Genomic DNA, 21,184 nt, shown 5'->3' with positions numbered 1-21,184 from the left:
GAGCTGAAAAGGTTGTACAGATCTCCGCCAGGTGAAATGGTTTAGGTAGTGGCGAGTGAGTTTTATCAGTTCTATGCTGATCACAATTTAGGTACAGCATTTGCATGTTTCATTTGTATATAGATTTTTTATAGGTTTTGTGTGTGTCAGATAAGTTGTATATTTTCCATTTGTATCAGATAAGCTTATTATTTTTTGTGTATCTGATAAACTTTGTTATAATTTCCTTGCGTATTTTATTACCTCACAGTTTTTGTATGTAGCCATATATTTTTACGTGTGTATCATATTAGCGTTACAGTTTTTATGTGGATCAGATAGGCTTTATATTTTCCATGTGCATCAGGGAAGCTTTATATACTTCGTGTGTATGCGTAAAGCTTTATAGTTATTAGGTGTATCAGTTAAGATTTGTAGTTTTTTTGTCTATCAGTTAACCTTTATTTTTCTTTCATGTAGACCTATGCGTATATCAGAGAGTCTTCATAAATTTCATGTGTTGCCTAATAGTGTACATAAAATTTTCGACAGGAGATTGAGAATGTTACAGGGCATCAAGAAAGTGGGGAAATTAAGGCGATTTGTGTAAACGTTTAGGGTGGAGAAGATGCAACTTGTTAAATTGATTGATACAGTGCTTAGTTCAAAAGAAACAAAACACACGCTCAGAGAAGAAGTAACAGTAGAAGTAGCAATAGAAATAGTAGTAGTAATAGTTGTTATAGTCGTAGTAGTAGTCCATTATTTTAAAGTTGACTAGTGACGATTCTGATGCTGAAAAATGTTACAGTGCGAACGGGGGAAAGGAAGTAAACGAGAATGGAAAAGTCATGCATTGCAACGTAAAAATGAAGACGAAAAATGAAGAGGAGAGACTAGCAGACGAGGAGATAAAGGCAGAATGGAGGGAAGATGACGTCAGTGTGACAAATGAGCGGAGAGATGAGACAAGACATAGAGGAAGGAAGGAAAACGAAGGGGATGAAGAAAAAGGGAAGAAGGATGAGGAGAAGGAAGACGAAGAATATGATTTACCCAATGGAGGTTGGGGATGGGTGGTTGTCATTGGAGCTGCTGTCATCCTGGTGAGTCATTTTAATATTACTATTATTATTATTATTATTATTATTATTATTTTTATTATTATTATTATGAGTAGTAGTAGTAATAGTAGTAGTAGTAGGAGTAGCAGCAGCAGCAGCAGCAGTAGTAATAGTAGTAGTAGTAGTAGTAGTAGTAGTAGCAGCAACAGCAGCGGCAGCAGTAGTAGTAGTAGTAGCAGGAGTGTCATTATATATTATTGCTGTTGTTATTTTGATACTTGATTTTTTAACCTTCTGTCGTCTGACTTCTTTGTTTTGGTTTATAACCCAGGAATCCATTTACAACGCTGGGTGGTAACCATATAACCAAATGGCGCCTGGTGGTGTAGTGGATTAAGGCACTCCGACGAGATGGGGCCCTCAGAGGTTTATATGGGAGGTGTGGTTGGGGTTTATTGCACACATAATGTCACCCAGGGACGAGAAAGGCTGGTCACCCTCACCCCCAGTGTCGGAGCTGAGTAGCCTAGCCCCGGGTCCCTACTATGAGTTTATTCAGGTTATACCAATGTCCAAGTAGTACTGGGAGTAATGAACGTTGTTTCAAACATCTAAAACTGGGTCATTTCTCTCTCTCTCTCTCTCTCTCTCTCTCTCTCTCTCACTATTACTTATTTACCAGGTAATGGTGGACACAATCGGCCAGTGCTTCGGCATCATCTTCTCCACCTTTCTGCTGGAGCTCAGAACTTCCTCTGTGGTCACCGCCTGGATCTTCAACCTCTTCGGCTTTACGTGGTGCCTGACGGGGCCGCCCTTAGGTCCCCTGCTGGCCGAGTTTGGCTGGCGGAAGGTGACCATGGCAGCGGCGATCTTGCTTTCCCTCTCCACCATCGCCAGTGCCTTCGTCACAGCTTCGTGGATGCTGTTTCTCACCTACTCCCTTTTCGCTGGTGAGTCGAGGGAATGAGATAAGCAGCCTTATTTTTAACTGATAGCTGTTTTTGCGCTCTTGATTGAGCTACAGGTTAAAACGACCCTCTTCCTGCAGTTTACAGATGTGTGTCGTCTATTCTCCCTCAGGTGTCGTGTGTAGGGTGGTGTCCAACATGAGCTACTGTTTTCAATCTAACTTGACCCAAATTTTCGTCATTTTGTAGCTTATTTCACGGAGCTCCGTGGTAGAAAAAGACAATACTACGGCTGTACGTCCTTGCTAGAGCGCCTCTCCCTGAGTAGCATCATAATATCTTGTTAATCTATCATTACATCTCAAAACTGAGAGATGACAGTCTTTGACCAGGTTAGAGTAAAAAGGGTGTAGTAAGCAAAATAAAATCGCCTAATAACACGAAGGTAGTGTTGATGTATGTTCTCCCACAGGTATTGCGTTTGGGGTGCCGTCAAGACTGAAAGATGGCACTTTTAGGCCAAGTTAAGGAGGAAAGAGTATGGGAAGCTAAATCAAAGCGCCTGAGAATAAGAGTAAGGTAGTGCTGATGTGTGTTCGCCCTCAGGTATCGCGTGCGGGGTGCTGTCCAACGTGAGCTACCTGATCGTACCTCACTACTTCCACAAACGCCGCGGGATTGCCAACGGCCTGGTGATGATGTGGGACGGAGGGGGCCAATTCCTAGGCCCTCCCATCATCAGCCATCTCCAAGACCATTACGCTTTCTCAGGGGCCACGCTTATACTTGGAGGTTTCGTGTTGAACTGCTGCGTGAGTGCTATGACCTATCACCCCGTAGAGTGGCATAGAAAGAAGCATCCGTCTCAGCAAGACCATGAAACGGGATGTGGGAAGTCGGTGAGGACATTGCAGCGACATCTGGGTAACCTGCTAAGGCTTATGCACTTGCAACACCGTAAGGAATCGATGGATAATTTGCAGCAACATCAGGAATCGATTGATAAGTTGTTGCATCAGGAATCGATTGATAATATGCAACATCAGAGTCACGAACATCAAGAGGATCCCCAACATCACCAACAAGTACAATATCCCCAGCACCAGAATCACCAACAAGATCACAGGCATCAGTATCATCAGGATCACCAACACCAGAATCACCATCAGCAGAATCACCAACATCAACAAGATCACCAACATCAGGAGCATCAGTATCATCAGGATCACCAACATCAGAATCACGAATGCTTACAGGATCACCAACATCAGCAGAATCATGAACACCTACAGGATCACCAACATCAGAATCACCACCATCAGAATCAGCAGAATCACGAGAATCAACACCACTTACGGACAAATGATGAAGATACTGACGATCCACTAAAATCGGAGCCTCATCATGCAAGAAAACGTTTGGTGCGAATTTTCTACTCGACTTTGGCTGATTTGAAGGTGAGAAATCTCTGTACTGGGTCGTGTAAGGAGGCTTCGTAGCATTTGTCCGTGAGCGATTTATTTTAGTTATTTATTTAACTTCATTTTTTAACTATTACACCTTTTTTTTTTTTTTTTTATCCTCTTGTGCGTTCATGAAGCATACTCGTCCACATAGTTCATCCATACCTGTATATCGATATAACATTAACAAACCTCTTCAGAACGAGAGAGCTTTCGTAAGTTGAATAAAATAATTTGGTAGCTTTAAGAATAAGCTGAATAGGACGGCACATGGGTTTAGGGGGTTAACACTCAGGCTACCATGACTTACCCATAACCTAATAAAATCTATCTATCCGTCCATCTGTCTATCTATCTGTCTGTCTATCTATCTATCTATCTGTTGCCAAACGTCTTATTTCCAGCAGAGGCCTTATGACCTCAGTGTTGAAAACCAGTAAATTTTATCGGGATTCCCCAGACCTAAACCCGTTCCTTTTGGGACGTTCGTGGAACACCAGCAGCACACATATTGCATCACTGTATTGTGGAATGTCCTCTCACTGCCAGGTATTGAAACCCACAACTTATTACGCTGACTGAGCAAATCTCGTGGTTAATCAATGAAAATGTGTTACTTCCTGTTCTCCGTGAATATCCTGAATTTGTACCAAAATTCTAGAAGGCATTACATTCATTACATGTATAGTTACACATAAAAATAGTTGCTATCCTTCATTCTATTTTATATTTATTGGCAGGTGCAATACTCGTTACGTTACTCAATATTGTTCATATTTCGCTTGTATATTTACGTCATAAACTACATCTTCCTCAGCCTAGCCTTAGTCGCTAACAAATATGTATACTACTCAACTCATTGTATTAGACAACAGTAGAGTGTACCGGAGAGAGAGAGATATAGGTGTCCTGTTGGTGGATGATTTTGTCATTCACCGACCCCATACGACCCACTGATAAGGCGGTGCGATGTCAGCACCTTGGGCTGTGGCAAGTGCTGCTGTGCTTGTGCCTCTGTGCTGCTATGGTGCTGCTTTCTCTCCTGTATATCTCTTATGAATTCAAGGCTTCCTTTGCATTTTATAGCATATGCTATATCTACTAAGTGTATATTTCTCAGTCTCTGTTTGCTAAAGAACGTGTGGCGGGACGCACCATTATTCTTTTTCTATTTTCTTTTTTTTTTTCTTTTTTACAGGGACGAATATGTAAACAGTGATTATGTATACCTATGTTAGCTGAACATGTGTGGCAAGACCCACCATCTTCTTTTGTTATATAATGTACTCAATACCTTTACAACAATTTTCGATCAATCAGTCATAGTTCAATCGCGTTGCAGATACTACTGTGGTGGCGCGCAGTGGTTATCGCAATCGGGGACGCACTAATATTCTGCGGTTACCTTCATTTCCTGGCCTTCGTCCCGTTCGCCATGCAGGAGTCCGGATTTACCTTGGAAGAGAGTGCTTGGTGCGTCTCGTTGTCCGGGATGACCAACATGGCTACCCGCGTTCTGGTGGCTTCCCTCTCAGACGCCTCGTGGTTCAGCTTTCACAAGTGTTATTTATTTGGCAGCTTCACCATCACAATTACCATAATTGGTGAGTTGTTGGATCTCATTTTCTGCACGATAAACCGTCTGACTCAGAAGGAATGTATGCTACACCACAACATTGAAGAATAAGGATGGTGGATTACAGGACAACTTCATCCTGCAGTCACTGAGTTCAGATCCAAACACTCATAGAAGCCAGGGACCCACACAGGACTGGTGACGGATACTATGACATACGGGAGTTGTGAGGGAAAACCAGTAATGGGATCTTGATTAACAGATAAAATTTAGAACACTGGATATCAGGTTTAATGATCCTAGTGTTAAAAATATCAGGAGGGACCATATATGCGAGGCGGGAGATGATTATACTTTTAAATGCTGTTAGGTCATGTATGTGTATGGTATCTGTTGTGTCTGTGTACTTATCGTGTAGCGAGTGGAGTGAGTGTGGTATCCAGGTATTAGAATACATTTTGGCTAGAAAGAGAGAAAGAGAAGAGCGCTAACGTTTCTTGAAGGCTAGCCATGCAGGAGTAAAAAAAACTACCTTGTTATACAGCCACAGAAAGACAGTAATGGTAAGGTGGTACATCAGGAGAAAAGTAAAAAGACAAGTGAAGATAATAGGAAAATGTTGCAACACACACACACACACACACACACACACACACACACACACACACACACACACACACACACACACACACACACACACACACGGCTGAGGATTGGGATCTGGGGGAGGAGGGGCGGATATAGGAAAATTTGACTGCCCCTCATAATATTCCTCGTGTGATGCGGGAGAGGGACGCCTTCACTTGGTGGCTCTGATATGACGGGATGGTGGAGCTGCCTGCCTATCCACACGTTCCTCAGCTCCATTTTTTTTTCATTCTTTCTTTGCAGTGTTTACCATGGTGGAGCAGTGGGTGTGGATCGCGGTGGTGATGGGGGTGTGGGGGTGTGGTGTAGGCGCCTTCATGGGCACCTTCAGCCTGGTTATGGTGCACTACATGGGCCTGCACAACTTCACACCCATGCTTGGAGCTGCCATGTTGACTATCGCAGCAGGATACGTCACCATCGGCCCCCTCATTGGTGGGTTTTAGTGTGTGTGTATGTTTGTGTGTGTGTGTGTGTGTGTGTGTGTGTGTGTGTGTGTGTCTATCTCTCTCTCTCTCTCTCTCTCTCTCTCCCTAACATCAAGTATATGTTAATCCATAGTATGGTTTCGCATTTAGATTCGAATAAAACTATTATTATTATTATTATTATTATTATTATTAGTAGTAGTAGTAGTAGTAGTAATAGTATTAGTAGTAGTAGTGGTAGTTGTAATAGTGGTAGTAACAGCAGCAGCAGCCTATTTTTATTATTATTATTATTTTTATTGTTGTTATTATTATTATTATTATTATTATTATTATTAGTTGTTGTTGTTGTTATCACTGGTGGTGGTGGTGGTGGTAGTAGGTGTGAGCGTCTACCATCTACTCACTCGATGAGCCACTAAATTAGTTCTGTGACCCCAAATCCCATTTACTAAGGTAGGTGGTATCCATGTTGCCAGCGAATAGTGGTCTAGGGCTGAGACGCTCTAACTAGATGTAGTCCAAAAGGGTTTAGGTCCGAGGGGTGGTTGAGGCTACTGAGCTTTTGTACGGTAGGTAGGTATCTATCGTAAGACTTCTGCCTCCTCCTCCTCCTCCTCCTTCTCCTCTTCTTCCTCCTCCACCATCACCACCTCCTCTTCTTCCTCTTCTTCTCAGGGTACATACGTGACACCTCCGGGAGCTATGACGTCACCATGTATGCCCTGGCCTCAGTCGTGTGCTGTGCCTTCCTCCTGTGGCTGTTCATGCCTCTTGCTGTGGCCACCGATGAGAGGCGGAAGGAGAGGATGGCACGCAGAGGGACACAAATGTACACTTTGGTGAACACCTGACAGACGGTGAAGAAGATGAAGAAGGGTCACGGCCTGTATTCTCGTCGGAGGCTCCGTAACATCTCTTCCTTAGCGATTTGTTTTTGGATATAGGTGGTTAGTATTCTTCTGAAGAGACGGATGGAGAGGATGGAACGCAGAGGAACGCTTTGGCGGACACTTGACGGATGGTGCAGTTGGCCCGTATTCCCGTCGGGTAAGGAGGTTCCCTAACACCTCTTCCTTGGCGATTTTTTTATATGGTTGATTAACATACTTTTGTACTTTATTTACGCAGGCCATGGCGATATTGGAAGGGTTTATGTAACACAAATTAGAACAGTAAGGTACAAAACAAATCACAGGAAAAGGTATTAAAGATGTTCTTGGCAACTCGTCCCTTGCGATTTATTTTTCGATATGGGTGGTCAGTATTCTTCAGTACGTGATACTGTAAGGATTTTTGTAGCACGGAAATGGACAATAAGGTATAATAAGCAAAATAAATCGCTTAGGAAACGGTGTTTGGGGGCTTCGTCAGCCGATGAGAATGCGGGTGCCAGCCTTGACTCCCAGGTAATACCACGGAATAAACAGTTTTAGTAGTTGGTTATGCTTTGTTCTCGCCACTTTTACCTCGATAAGCTGAAGCGAATCTGAATGCATGTAGTAGATGTATATTTGCCTGCACGGATCACTGGCATATAACTCAGCATAACAGGTAGTAGTAGTAGTAGTAGTAGCAGTCCTAATAGTAGTGGTGGTAGTAGCAGCAGCAGCAGTATCCCCAGCAAGTTTACCATCCTCCTTTTGGGGGGATAGGGAAGTACTTGAGGTGCATTTGTATAGCCAGGCAGCTTAGCAACCTAGTTAGATCGGTGCCACCACATGAAGGCGTCCCTGTCCATCAACACCACAACAGTACTTAATATATATGAAAGAGGGTGATCTATAAACAGCGTGCCCGGTGAAACAGACCACACAGTCATCCACATACCATCCACGTCTGTCATATTAACGCAAGAATTATCCACCATTATCAGTCTCTCGTGATCAAAGCTATAATATCTTCACTTTAATTAGGTGTAAAATTGCCATCTCTCCTTGCGTGATAAGTTGTGGCATTAGATTAACAATGGAATATGTTCCTAATCAAGAAGTGCAGTGGAAAGGATGTAGAACCCTAGTATTCTCTTATTCTGCCACTACGGAAAATAACCTGCACAAGAACGATAACATCCTATACTCTTTTCACCTTAAGTTGGCCCAGATTTTCGTCCCTCTGTAGCTAATTTCACGTAGCTCAGTGACGGAGAAAGTGTTGCAGCTCTAAGTCCTTTCCATAGCACTTCTTCGTGACTCCCATAATGCCCTAGTTACAAGTCAGCATTCAAGATGGAGAGATGACAATTTTAGCCAAGTTAAAGTAAAAACAGAATAATTGAAATAAGTGAACTTCCATGTCATTTTGTCCTCCACTATCAGGCTGCCTTTTCTCCAACTCTACTAATGCACCTCTCCTCTCTAGCTCTCCATCTCATCCCCGGTCTCCACCTTCTCCCACCCTCCACCTCACTCACATAGCCATCCCATCCTAGCCACTTTCCTTTCCCCTCCCTCGTACACTTCACTCGTACTCTCCAAGTCGATCTTTCATTCTGTTGGCCGGATTTTAAGTATCACAGGAGACATCGCAACACTATATCCATTGCGATTTATTACGCCTGTTACAATTTGATATCGTTGTTTTATGTCATTTGTGTATATTTTTGGTACTAATGTAAAGAAAGTCCTATGTTACCCAGAATACGATTCTCTCTCTCTCTCTCTCTCTCTCTCTCTCTCTCTCTCTCTCTCTCTCTCTCTCTCTCTCTTTCTTTCTTATTTCTTCCTTTTCTTTCATTTTTCAAGACGTGGAAGCATCACTACGTGCGGCCCCGTTAGTTAGTCACTCCCTAAAGATTTACACACGCAAGGTACTTCAGTCTAGTGAAACTCCATGTGGTCCCGTATCTCTCTAGCAATTCCCTACGCTCTTCTTACCCACCCATTTCAGTCTTTCAAATATCGTCCAGCGTCTTCAAATAAAAAGATGGATTTTTGGCTGTTTCGTTTGTCTGACCTTGGAATGAACAATTTATTATCATTATTATTACTGTATTATTATTATTATTATTATTATTATGTTGTTGTTGTTGTTGTTATTGTTACTACTGCTACTACTACTACTACTATAACAACTACTACTACTATTGTTATTATTTTTTTGCAGGTTTTCAACTTTTGCACATAAAAAACAAACAGAGGTGGCTTCGTAGCACTTTCTCCTTGGCGATTTATTTTGTACATTATGACAAACAGCAGTGAGACATGAAAGTAAGAGATAAGGATACAAGCAGACTGATAGGCACTGAAATGAAAATGTGTGTGTGTGTGTGTGTGTGTGTGTGTGTGTGTGTGTGTGTGAGAGAGAGAGAGAGAGAGAGAGAGAGAGAGAGAGAGACAGAGAGACAGAGAGAGAGAGAGAGCTTTGGCATAGGTGATAATGGAAGAGGGAATGGGGGTATGACTGGTTGAGCAGTGATAGCAGCCCCTACACCCGTCCCTCTCCCTCACCTCCCATACGGAGCCCAATGCAGCCACATCTCTGCCCTTCTTGTGACGTCACCCCTCGACTTCCTTACGATTATATTTTCAATAAATATGGCAAGGGGCATACTGGGAATGTGGGTAACCTTCTCAGTCTTCCTCATCTTATTAAGAGTGACGAACGCGGTTGTCGCCAATCAAGACCACTTCTGCACCTACTTCAGAACCAACAACATACAATCAACATGCTGAAACAGTCAGGAATTTGGCCGAAAATTATACGAAAAACTGTGCTGAACATGGCTACAACATTCGAAAGAGGTCGAAAAAGCAAATCCATGGGGTTGCCGGCAGGGCAGATCTACTTAGGTTCACCATTTCCGCCGCGCTTTTATGTTTAACTTGGGGCTGTCTTCAGTAGAAACGATGACGACGTCAGAGGTGATTCCAGGCATGAATAAAATTATCCTGTGTGTCCCTGTGGAGACGATGACAGCTATGAACAACAACAGCAACGGAGGAATAGGTTAGTTCAGGGCGTGACCTTCGACCCTGCCAAACTAGTAATCAGCAGCAGCGCCACGAAGCCAAGGTGTTCAGTCTGTCAGAGAGGTTTCAACACTAGAAGCAGGATTACACAGTGTTCAAAATGCCAAGAAATGGTGCATGAGAGGTGTGTGAAAAAAATGGTGATCTGGAGGGAGAGTATAGTGTCTAAAGGAAATTTTGATAAAATCTAGGGCTTGTGCTCGCCATAATACGAGAGGCAGGATGTTAAATTTTGACGTATACCAGACATTAAAGGACAGGAAGCATGTACATTCTTCTATGTAGCAACCAAAGACGGGAAGTTTACCTCACAGTGTATGAGCAAGCAGAAGCCTTTATTCTTTTAAGAAAAATCTGATAAGATACTGTTATGCTTGTGTTTCTAAGGCGACTTCTCGTCCTAAAAACACTAGTGACTGAAGCGGGGTCCTCTTTCCGGACCGGAAGTATAGCACCCACAAAGGAACAGGACATAAAAACCAGGGAGTATACCTTAACACATCTATTGCCTTAATTCTACACCGTTACAATAAAACACAGAGTGATATTTGAGATACAGGGGACAGGGACACAGAGTTAACCTTCAGCACCACAAGATACTGTCACAGTACACAATACAATGCACATACAGGGATGTCTTGAATTTTATATGTTATTGTCCATATGTCATTTTTAGGCAGGATATACACTGAACTGATCACAAAGGGGATAAACAAGATTGGAAGTCCGTAGGAGAAATACTACTATAAATAAGACAGGGTGCGGATCGCGACACTTGACACAGTCACTTAGTCGCGGCGACACTTACAGGCTTTTAATCTGCCCGCGCACCCTAGTCTCTATTCAGTCACAGAAAGTTCTTTTATTGGGGGGACTAGTATAATTACTCTAAGGTTCATTCTCTGTCCTGCCGGGCACTGAGTTCTTTTGGACTAATGGTAACTGTTGCTGGTTTCACACTGGTCTTCACTCGGTCACTGTTCACTGTTATTTCCCCTGGTTTGTTCTCGGCACAAGGGGCGTCACTATTTACCTGTATCTCCTGGGTAATGTTCACTCCGTGACAGGGGCGTGAAGGTAGAGCCCTAGGGGGACCCGGCCTGCAGAGGGCAAGGGATTACCCGCAGGGGAGTCACTGCCCGGGTCACACTCGTCGGTGGGGTGCAGGGAGGCCCTTCTGTCTGGGGGCCTCGACCTGAGAGGTGGCCCTCGAGTTGGAGCCTCGTCGGTGGGGTGCAGGGAGGCCCTCCTGTCTGGGGGCCTCGACCTGAGGGGTGGCCCTCGGGACTGGGGCCGAACAGCTGGAGCAGTCGGGCCTGTAGTCTCTGGCTCCGTGGGGTGAGGGAGCCTGGGTTGCCCTTGTTGGGAGCCTGTGGGTCTGGCCTGGGGGTTCTGGGACTGCGGGCGCCTAGGGGCAGAGGCGCTGACAGGGCTGGGCTGTGGCAGCTCCTCCGTCGGGACTCGGGCAGGAACAAGGATCTCCCAGGCGTGGGAGGTAGGTCCGATATCGGGCCTTGCCACCACTCTAGTGACACCTCCGGGGCTATATTCCCGGGTGATGACGAAGGGCTCCCACAGGGGGAAGAGGCTGGAGAAGGACTCACGTAGCCTGTGTCCTTTCTGGTACGTCCTGAGGCCGGAGCCTTGGGTTGCCTTACCCTGGTACGTATGTTGGCTGTGGCCGTGAGCAACTGAATGGCGTACAGGGCTGCTCCTTCCCCGCCACGTATAGGGACCGTCCGCGCGGTGTTGCTCCCGTAGTATGGGAAAAGCAGGAGTAGGGGGCACAGAGGCCACACTCTCTCCAGTACGTACTGAGGCTATCTTCAGGGGCTTCTCTACCAATTCCCCGCCACGTATAGGGACCGTCGGCGCGGTGTTGCTCCAGTAGTAGGGAAAAGCTACACGTACGATAGCAGGGACTCTTTACCCTGGTACGTACTTTGGCCGTAGCCGGGAGCTGATCTTCCCGACGAGAAGCAACTGAAGGGCGTACGGGGCCGCTCCTTCCCCGCCACGTATAGGGACCGTCGGCGCGGTGTTGCTCCTGTAGGAGAGAACAGCGGGAGAGGGATGCACTGGGGCAACTCTCTCTCTGGGGTGTACTAAGGTCGGAGCCTTGGGTCGCCCTGGTACACTTTATTAGGCCCCTAGCCTTGGGCCTCCTGCCCTAGAGGGTGTAACAATAGCCGTCAATACTTTGTTACCTGGGACTGAATCTAGTTCAGTCCCACCCCTATTCTGACGATGGTTGTCCCACCTGCAAGGTAGTTGCCTTTCCCTGGTCACCTGGTGTTGGGGCAGTTGCGGGGAACAGGGGCTCAGGACAGTAGTGTCCCGGTAACCCTCTTGACCAGGGTCACTAACCCCACCGTTGTATCCTCCTGGGGTGGTGGTGTGGTAGCGGCTCGGTGGTGGAGTGGGGTGGTGAGGTGGGAGGTCCGGCGGCGGGCATTTTAGATACCTTCAACAGGCTGCCTCTGTCAGAGATGCTGCGTATTTTTGTACTACTAGACGCTCCAAAATCAGTGTTAGTTTTAAGTATTTTACCAACAAACTAATGGTCTTTATTATATTCTTGTGTTTGCAGAATTATATAACTTAGGCTAAGATTACCATTAGAATAAGACTGACTCCCTCTTGCCCCCTGCTAACCCTGATCCCAACAGAAGGACGCCAATGGAAATACCCCGCAGAGGCCTTATTGGGTTATCCTTGGTTGGTTTCAGGCATGGTTGTCACAGTTAACACTGGTTCAGTGTTTAGTGTGTCACTTCTGATTATTTATGCCACACCGAATAAAATTACTACCCTTCGTGATAGCGAAGCTGGTATTGTTTTCAGTTTGTGTGTGTGTCTGTTAGCTCAGTAACTTCGCAACCGCTCAAAATATCATCGCAAAATTTGACAGGCATGTAGTAGGGAAAAAAAAAAAAAAAATCGATCACGAGTTCGATGTTAGTGAAAGTAGGTAAAGGTCTGTGTGTCTGCTGCCACGATAACTTCGCAACCGCTCGATATCACAAAATTTTACAGGTATGCAGTAGGGATGAAAATCTCCACTCCTACGAGTATTTTCAGTTTGTCTCTTTCTGTGTGTTTCTTAGCACGATAACTTTGTAACCGCTCAAGATATCGTCACAAAATTTTACAAATGTGTAGTAGGGTTGAAAATATCCCACGAGTTCGAAATTGGTGAAAGCAGGTCAAGGTCTGTGTGTCTGTTACCACGATAACTTTGCGACCACTCAAAATATTATCAAAAATTTTTACAGATGTGTAGTAGGGATGAAAATCTCCCATGTGTTCGAAATTGGTGAAAGTAGGTCAAGGTCAAAGCCATATTCCAAGCCGTTCTAGATATGTACTGGCTTGCAGCTGGTGTGAATCCCCCCTTGGGAGAGCCTCTAGTTGTTGTTGTTATTATTAATATTATTATTATTATTGTTATGCTGGTGTTTTTACGTCGACTTCTCGTCCCAAAAACACTAGCGACTGAAGCGGGGTCCTCTTTCCGGACCGGAAGTAAAGCACCCACAAAGGAACAGGACATAAAAACCAGGGAGTATACCTTAACACATCTATTGCCTTAATTCTACACCGTTACAATATAACACAGAGTGATATTTGAGATACAGGAGACAGGGACACAGAGTTAACCTTCAACACCACAAGATACAGTCACGCTTAGTACACAATACAATGCACATACATCGATGTCCTGAATTATATATGTTAATACCCGTATGTCACTTTTAGGCAGGATATACACTTAGTCGAAAACAAAGGGAATAAATAAGATTAAAAGTCCGTGGGGGAAATGCTACCATAAATAAGACAGGGTGCGGATCGTGACACTTGACACAGTCACATAGTCGCGGCGACACTTACACACAGGCTTTTGATTTGCCCGCGCACCCTAGTCTCTATTCAGTCACAGAAAGTTCTTTTACTGGGGGACTCATACAATTACGTTAATGTTCGTTCTCTGTCCTGCCGGGCACTGAGTTCTTTTAGACTAATAGTAACTGTCACTGGTTTTACATTGGTCTTCACTCGGTCACTGTTCACTGTTATTTCCCCTGGTTTGTTCTCGGCACAAGGGGCGTCACTATTTACCTGTATCTCCTGAGCAATGTTCACTCCGTAGCAGGGGCGTGAGAGCAGAACCCTAGGGGGACCCGGCCTCCAGAGGGCAATATACTACCAGCAGGGGAGTCACTGCCCCGGTCCCACTCGTCAGTGAGGTGCAGGGAGGCCCTCCTGTCTGGGGGCCTCGACCTGAGAGGTGGCCCTCGAGTTGGAGCCTCGTCGGTGGGGTGCAGGGAGGCCCTCCTGTCTGGGGGCCCCGACCTGAGAGGTGGCCCTCGGGGCTGGGGCCGAACAGCTGGAGCAGTCGGGCCTGTCGTCTCTGGCTCCGTGGGGTGAGGGAGCCTGGGTTGCCCTTGTTGGGAGCCTGTGGGTCTGGCCTGGGGGTCCTGGGACTGCGGGCGCCTATGGGGAGAGGTGCCGACAGGGCTGGGCTGCGGCAACTTCTCCGTCAGGTCTCGGGCAGGAACAAGGATCTCCCAGGCGTAGGAGGTAGGTCCAGTATCGGGCCTTGCCACCACTCTACCGACACCTCCAGGGCAACACTCCCGGGTGGTGATGAAGGGCTCCCACAGGGGGAAGAGGCAGGAGAAGGATTCACGTAGCCCGTGTCCTCTCCGGTATGTCCAGAGGCCAGAGCCTTGGGTTGCCTTACCCTGGTACATACTTTGGCTGTGACCGTGAGCCTACCCGTCGTACAAGGAGCAACTGAAGGGCGTACAGTGGCCGCTCCTTCCCCGCCACGTACAGGGGCCGTCGGCGCGGTGTTGCTCCTGTAGTAGGGAAAAGCAGGAGTAAGGGGCACAAGGGCCACACTCTCTCCGGTATGTACTGATGCTATCTTCAAGGGCCTCTCTACCTTGGTACATGCTTTGACCGGGGCCGTAAACCTACCCGCCTTACAAGGAGCAACTGAAGGGCGTACAGGGGCCGTCGGCAAGGTGTTGCTCCCGTAGTAGGGAAAAGCTGCACGTACGATGGCCAAGGGCCCTTCTACCCTAGTACGTACTTTGGCCGTAGCAGGGAGCTGATCTTCCCGACGAGAAGCAACTGAAGGGCATACAGTGGCCGCTCCTTCCCCGCCACGTACAGGGGCCGTCGGCGCGGTGTTGCTCCTGTAGGATAGAACAGCAGGGGAGGGATGCACAGGGGCAACTCTCTCTCTGGAGTGTACTAAGGCCGTAGCAGAAGGTCTCTCTACCCTGGTACACTCTTTAGGCCGTAACCTTGGGCCTCCTGCCCTTGAGGGTGTAACAATAGCCGTCAACACGGTGTTACCTGGGACTGAATCTTGTTCAGTCCCACCCCAATTCTGACGATGGTTGTCCCGCCTGCAAGGTAGTTGACCTTCTCTGGTCACCTGGTGTTGGGGCAGTTGCGGGGAACAGGGGCTCAGGACAGTCGTGTCTACCCTGGTACACTCTTTAGGCCGTAACCTTGGGCCTCCTGCCCTTGAGGGTGTAACAATAGCCGTCAACACGGTGTTACCTGGGACTGAATCTTGTTCAGTCCCACCCCAATTCTGACGATGGTTGTCCCGCCCGCAAGGTAGTTGACCTTCTCCGGTCACCTGGTGTTGGGGCAGTTGCGGGGAACAGGGGCTCAGGACAGTCGTGTCCCGGTGACCCTCTTGACCTGGGTCACTAGCCCCACCGTTGTTTCCTCCTGGGGTGGTGGTGTGGTAGCGGCCCGGTGGTGGGGTGGGGGGTGGCGAGGTGGGAGGTCCGGCGGCGGGCATTTTAATTATCATCATCACGGTATTATTACTGTTAGGTCAGTGGACTTCAGACTTAAGTTGACCCTTTCCTGCAGTTCACCATCCTCCTTTTGGGGGACGGGAAAGTAACGGAGGAGCATTTGTATCGCCAGGCAGTTGAGCAACCATATCGGTGCCACCACATAAAGGTGTCCCTCTCCGTACCATAAAGAAGACTGGGATAGGCGTTTCGGATGGGATGTGCAAGTTTCCCCCAGCTCCCCTTCCACAACACCCGAAAGGGAAGTGGTGGACTGCAGTGTTTGAGTGGAGGCAATTACTATGAGGCGCTTAGCTGCGGTGCTTATCTATGTAACTTAGGCCTTTGAGCCTGTAACAGGTATTCAGCCACTAACGTTTGGGATGCAAGACCATTGCATCATCCAGGTTACAGCAGTTACCTTCCCTATATGTTATCAGAGACAGCGATTTTGCTTAGCAACACCCATAGGATGAATGGTCATCTAATTCGAGTGGCACCAGCTGCCACTCAACTCAGGTGCCACTCGATGGAGTCGAGTGGCACCAAATGGCGCAGCCTGGTCGGCCACTGCGAAGGCAGTACTGTTTTGGATATGATATGAACAATAAGATATGTTCTACTAAATGTAAATCTTCATTAATTCTACGAACATTGTAGGACGAGCATACTGTACTATACGAAAACTGTAGGACGAGCATTTTTGTCCTTTCACGTAGTTCAGTTGTAAAAGACAATGCTGTAATTCTAAAGCCTTTCCATAACACTTCTTTTTGATTACCATCATATTCTATTGCTAATGTTAAAACTCAGCACTGAAGGTGGAGAGATATTGATGCAACTATCTAAACTATATAACGACAGAACACTGCGGACCTTTAACTCTTGAGATTTTGAAGCTATTCGACGCCATGTTGTTGCTCTCTGCCAATAGTACTTAAGGTCCGCTGGTAGGAATTTTAAGTATAATCTTCACTTATTTGTGATTTTTTTTTTTCCTGTATGGAATAAGTTAGAAAGTATATTCATTTAAATTATTCTGTGGGCTAATGCTAAAGGCGAAAATGTCAAGATGGAGGTTCACTGACTTAGGTTAGTTCAGGGTATTTAACTTCTGTGTTGTTTTGCGGGTGTGGGTGGATGAGCTAATACTTTATTTCGGGATCCCTCAAGTTTCCTGAAGACTTTACACCCCTACAACCCTCCTGTTTTGTGTGTGAGTAGCTCATTATAACCAGTTTATCAAGAGTACAAGAATGACAGGTGACGTAATAGCAGCTGGAGAGTGAAAGTAGTGAAGGTCATAGGCGACAGTGGTGGAGGTGGAATAATTTTTTGTTCAATAAGAGGATATGTATGTATGAGGTTCATGTTGAGGTGTTGACAGGAGCAGATGTTGTCTGTAGAATACGTTCTTCGTAGAAGAGTATTTCGCTATTTTCTGTAGAGGTTCTTTGACGGTTTTATTCATTCATTCATTCATTGCCAGACGCCATGTATCCCAGACGGGGTGGCCAATGGCTTAGAGTTAATTGTTTTACAGGGAGGGGCACTAATCCTCCACCAACCCCACTTGACACGTAGGGATGCCAACAGCATCTGGTGTTCCCAGGCGGTCACCCATCCAAGTACTAACCAGACCCAACGTTGCTTAACTTCGCTGATCGGACGGGAAGCGGTGTACTCAACGTGGTATGGCCGGTTTTATTATAGATGCTTATTTATGTATTAATTAATTACTGTATTTATTAAGTGGGCTGTGCCTGCAGAGATGGTTGAAAATGACAATGCATTAGTGGACATTTGTGCCAGGAGGGGGTTGGTGATAGCTAATGCCCTCTTCAGGCACAAAATGAACCATAGGTATACATGACAAGTGATGAGAAGAGTGGGTGATGAACGGAAGGCAATGATTGATTGTTTGTGCGTAGATGAAAGGATGAGAAGGTGTGTGATGGATGCAAGAGTATATTCGGACCACCACTCGGTGGTGGTCAGAATCAAAGTTCAAAGGAAACAGAGAAATAGAAGAAGGGAAGGACAGGAGGAAGTAGTTCATACAAGGAGGGTGTAAAAGTTACAAGAGGATGGAAAAAAGGCAGAATATAAGAGGGAAGTGGAGGAGCACTTGGGTAAATATAGATTGGAGCAGTTGGAGGATGTGGAAGCTGTATAGCCAACAATATATTCACAGAAGAAATCTGTGCAGCATGTGAGGTGCTGTGTGAGGTGAAGAGAAGATGAAAGGGGGTGCAGGGAACAACGTGGTGGACTGAAGAGGTAAGAGAGGCTGTGGCACAAAAGAAGAAAGCATATAGTATGTGAGGTGAAAAGATTAGTGAGAGAGTGTAAGAAGAGAGAGGATGAGGAATATGGAAGGAACTTGAGTGTAAAGTGGAGGAATGCAAGAAAATGTTTTGGAAAGAGGTAAAGAAAGTTAGACAGGGTGCCATAGATGTTAGTTGGGGAGTGAAAGATAAAAATGGTAGATTACTAGGGGAGAAGGGAGAAAAAGTGAGCAGATGGAGAGAACACTTTAAAGAATTGTTGAACATAGAGAATGCAAGTATAGTGGCTGGGGAATGGCTGGGAGAAGGAGGGATGTGAGAAGAGAGGAAAAAATCAGTAGAATGGAAGTTGTGGAAGCAGTGGAGAAAGTTAAAATGGGGAAAGCCCTAGGAATTGATGGAGTGTATGGTGAAATGCTGAAGCATGGGGGAGAGATAGTAGTAGAATGGATGTGAAAGATGTGCAGATTGGCCTGGGAGGAAGGTAGAGTCCAGGAGGATTGGCAGTCGGGTATAATTATTCCCCTGTATGAAGGAAAAGGGGAAAAATAAGTGTGTGGTAATCATAGGGGCATTTGTCTTCTTAGTGTAATAGGAAAAGTATATGGTAGGATACTTACTGATAGAGTTAGGGAAATAACAGAGGAGTTTGTTGGAGAAGAACAGGGAGGTTTTAGGAAGGGAAGAGGTTGTGTGGATCAGAGATTCATTCTTAGATCTTTTGTGGAAAAGTTTCTGGAGAAGGGAAAGACGTTGTACCAGTATGTCGCCTTCATGGATATGGAGAAAGCATATGACAGGGTGGTTAGACAAGGATTGTGGAAAGTAGTAAGAATATATGGAGTAGATGGGAAGTTGTTGAAGGCCCTGAAGAGTATGTATGAGGGTGCTAAGGCTGCTGTGCATGTGGAAAGTGAACTTAGTGAATTGTTCTTTTTGAAGGTTGGATTGAAACAAGGATGTGTCATGTCTCCATGGTTGTTCAATCTGCATATGGATGGGGTTATAAAAGAGATACAAGGTAGGGCAGTGGATGCTGGAGCAGCCCTAGTGAGAGAGGGCAGTGTTTGGAAACTCTTGTACTCTTGTTTGCAGATGATACTGTGTTGTTAAGTGAAGACAAAGGGGGGAGCTACAAGGCTTGGTGGATGAGTTTGAGAGAGTGTGTAAGAACCGGAATCTAAAGGTGAATGTAGGGAAGAGTAAAGTTATGGTCTTTGAGAGAGGTGAAGTCAGAGAATGTACAGTGAGGTTGGATGGCGATGAAATGGAAAATGTGAATGCGATTAAGTACTTGGGGAATGTACTGAGTTAGGATGGAAGTTTAGAGGGTGAAGTGTTTGACAGGGTACAACAAGGAAGAAAGGTTTCTGGTTCCCTGAAAACAGTGATAAGAAACAGGGAGATGAAAAAGCTACTACATGACAGTATTGTGATACCAACTCTAACGTATGGAAGTGAAGCTTGGACCTTGATGGAGGGACAGAAGTTGAGTGAGAGCAATGGAAATGAGTTATTTGAGAGGAGCCCGTGGAGTCACGTGGAGAGACAGACTGACAAATGAGGAAGTGAAGGAGTGTTGTGGTGTGGATGTGGATGTGATAGGAAGTGTTAGGAGAAACACATTGAGGTGGTTTGGCCTTGTGGAGGATTTGGAGAGTAAGGGACTGATGAGGAGAGTGTACAGTATGTGAGTGAGGTGGAGGAGGGTGGAGGGAGGGGGAGGCCAAGGATGAGATGGAGGCATGGGGTGGAGAGGTATATATGTGAGGGGGGTATGAGCTGGGAGCTGGGCAATGAAATGATGGGGTACAGGGCGACATGGAGGCGGTTTGTTTGTGGCCATCCCTTACGGGATTAAGGCCTCTGACAATAGATAGATAGATAGACATATTTATGTGTAGCCGGCTTCTAAAGTTATTGGCTCCTGTTTAGAAACTGAAACCAGCAGAGGTTCACTTAAGTTTTATGGCACCATTTTTCTCAGAAACATGTAGTAAAAGGGCTTAATTTTGTAAACTTGTGCACAAGATAATGATAAATTTTTACATCCAGTAGGTAGTGTTCATCAGTGTAATTTTTTCTTTTATGGTATATCCTTTGCAATTTAGTCTGAGGTGATTAATAAACATGGGGGGCAAGGATCTTGGAGAGGTGAACCCTGTTCTGTATTCACCATTATTTACAGTGTGTGGAGCTGGCTGTGTATATATTTGTTCATTTAAGCCCTCCCCAATTATGTGTCAGGTGTGAAAGAAAAGAAGGTCAGCATTTGCTTTACGGACTTTTCTATTTTGGTGGTTTTCTCTTTTTCATTGTCTTGTTTTTTGCCTTTGTGGGTTAATTTGTTGTTGAAGGCTGTTTGAAATATGTTTTTAGATATTAAACTGACTTCATCAAAAAAAATTAAAAAAAGGGATACAAGGGTATTCAGATGGCACCTCTTTACCATGCATAACAACAAATGGCTCCCATCCCTCACTAAAAATGCCTTGTCTCCTTCATTACTTATTTTACGCAGGGACAGATGAGGTTTCTTTAGTATCTAAAAACACGTTTCTGACATTTTGCAGAAGTAGGTAAAACTGTAGAGTGTCTTTGAATGAGGTGGAGGGGGGGAGAGGGAGGGGGAGGCCGAGGATGAGATGGAGGGATGGAGTGGAGAGGTATATGAAAGAGGGGAGTGTGAGCTGGGGGGAAGGCAGTGAAATGGCAGGGGACAAGGTGACATGGAGGCGATTTGTTTGTTACCATCCCTTATGGAATTAATGTCTCTGGCAATAGATAGATAGGGACGGTAAAACCAATTAACCACTTCACTCTGATGTCATACCCCCGGTATTTCATATTCTGGTACGTGCTACTACCTTACAATCGTATTCATCTGTGGAGAAACTTTTTTAACTGGAGTTAGATATAACCCTCATTAACCCCTTCACTATGAAGGGCTGTCTTAAGTTGAAAATGTGTCAGCAGATTGAAGAGATAACTGTGGTATCCCTAATTCACAGGCATGGCATGACCATCTAGA

General features: G+C 45.5%; 1 protein-coding gene and 1 non-coding gene across 2 annotated transcripts; one reads left to right on the top strand and one right to left on the bottom strand.

Moving 5' to 3' along the window:
• The first annotated feature begins 848 nt into the window (after nt 1-848).
• Nucleotides 849-21,183, top strand: LOC145415458 (uncharacterized). Its single transcript, XM_080284733.1, has 7 exons — nt 849-1,085; nt 1,726-1,996; nt 2,561-3,411; nt 4,760-5,021; nt 5,885-6,076; nt 6,748-6,901; nt 21,165-21,183. Exons 1-7 carry the CDS (start codon nt 849-851, stop codon nt 21,181-21,183), a joined length of 1,986 nt encoding a protein of 661 aa, XP_080140859.1.
• On the bottom strand, nt 17,453-17,571 carry LOC145415501 (5S ribosomal RNA). Its single transcript, XR_013900101.1, has one exon. It is a non-coding gene; the product is annotated as a 5S ribosomal RNA (ribosomal RNA).
• Nucleotide 21,184: the final 1 nt, after the last annotated feature.

The sequence above is a fragment of the Coenobita brevimanus genome, chromosome 102 (genome assembly GCF_032717465.1).
Source record: "Coenobita brevimanus isolate Jiangsu-jjx chromosome 102, ASM3271746v2, whole genome shotgun sequence".
Classification (NCBI taxonomy): domain Eukaryota; kingdom Metazoa; phylum Arthropoda; class Malacostraca; order Decapoda; family Coenobitidae; genus Coenobita; species Coenobita brevimanus.
The sequence above is the reverse complement of the archived record's forward strand: the minus strand, read 5'-3'. Positions and strand labels throughout refer to the sequence as shown.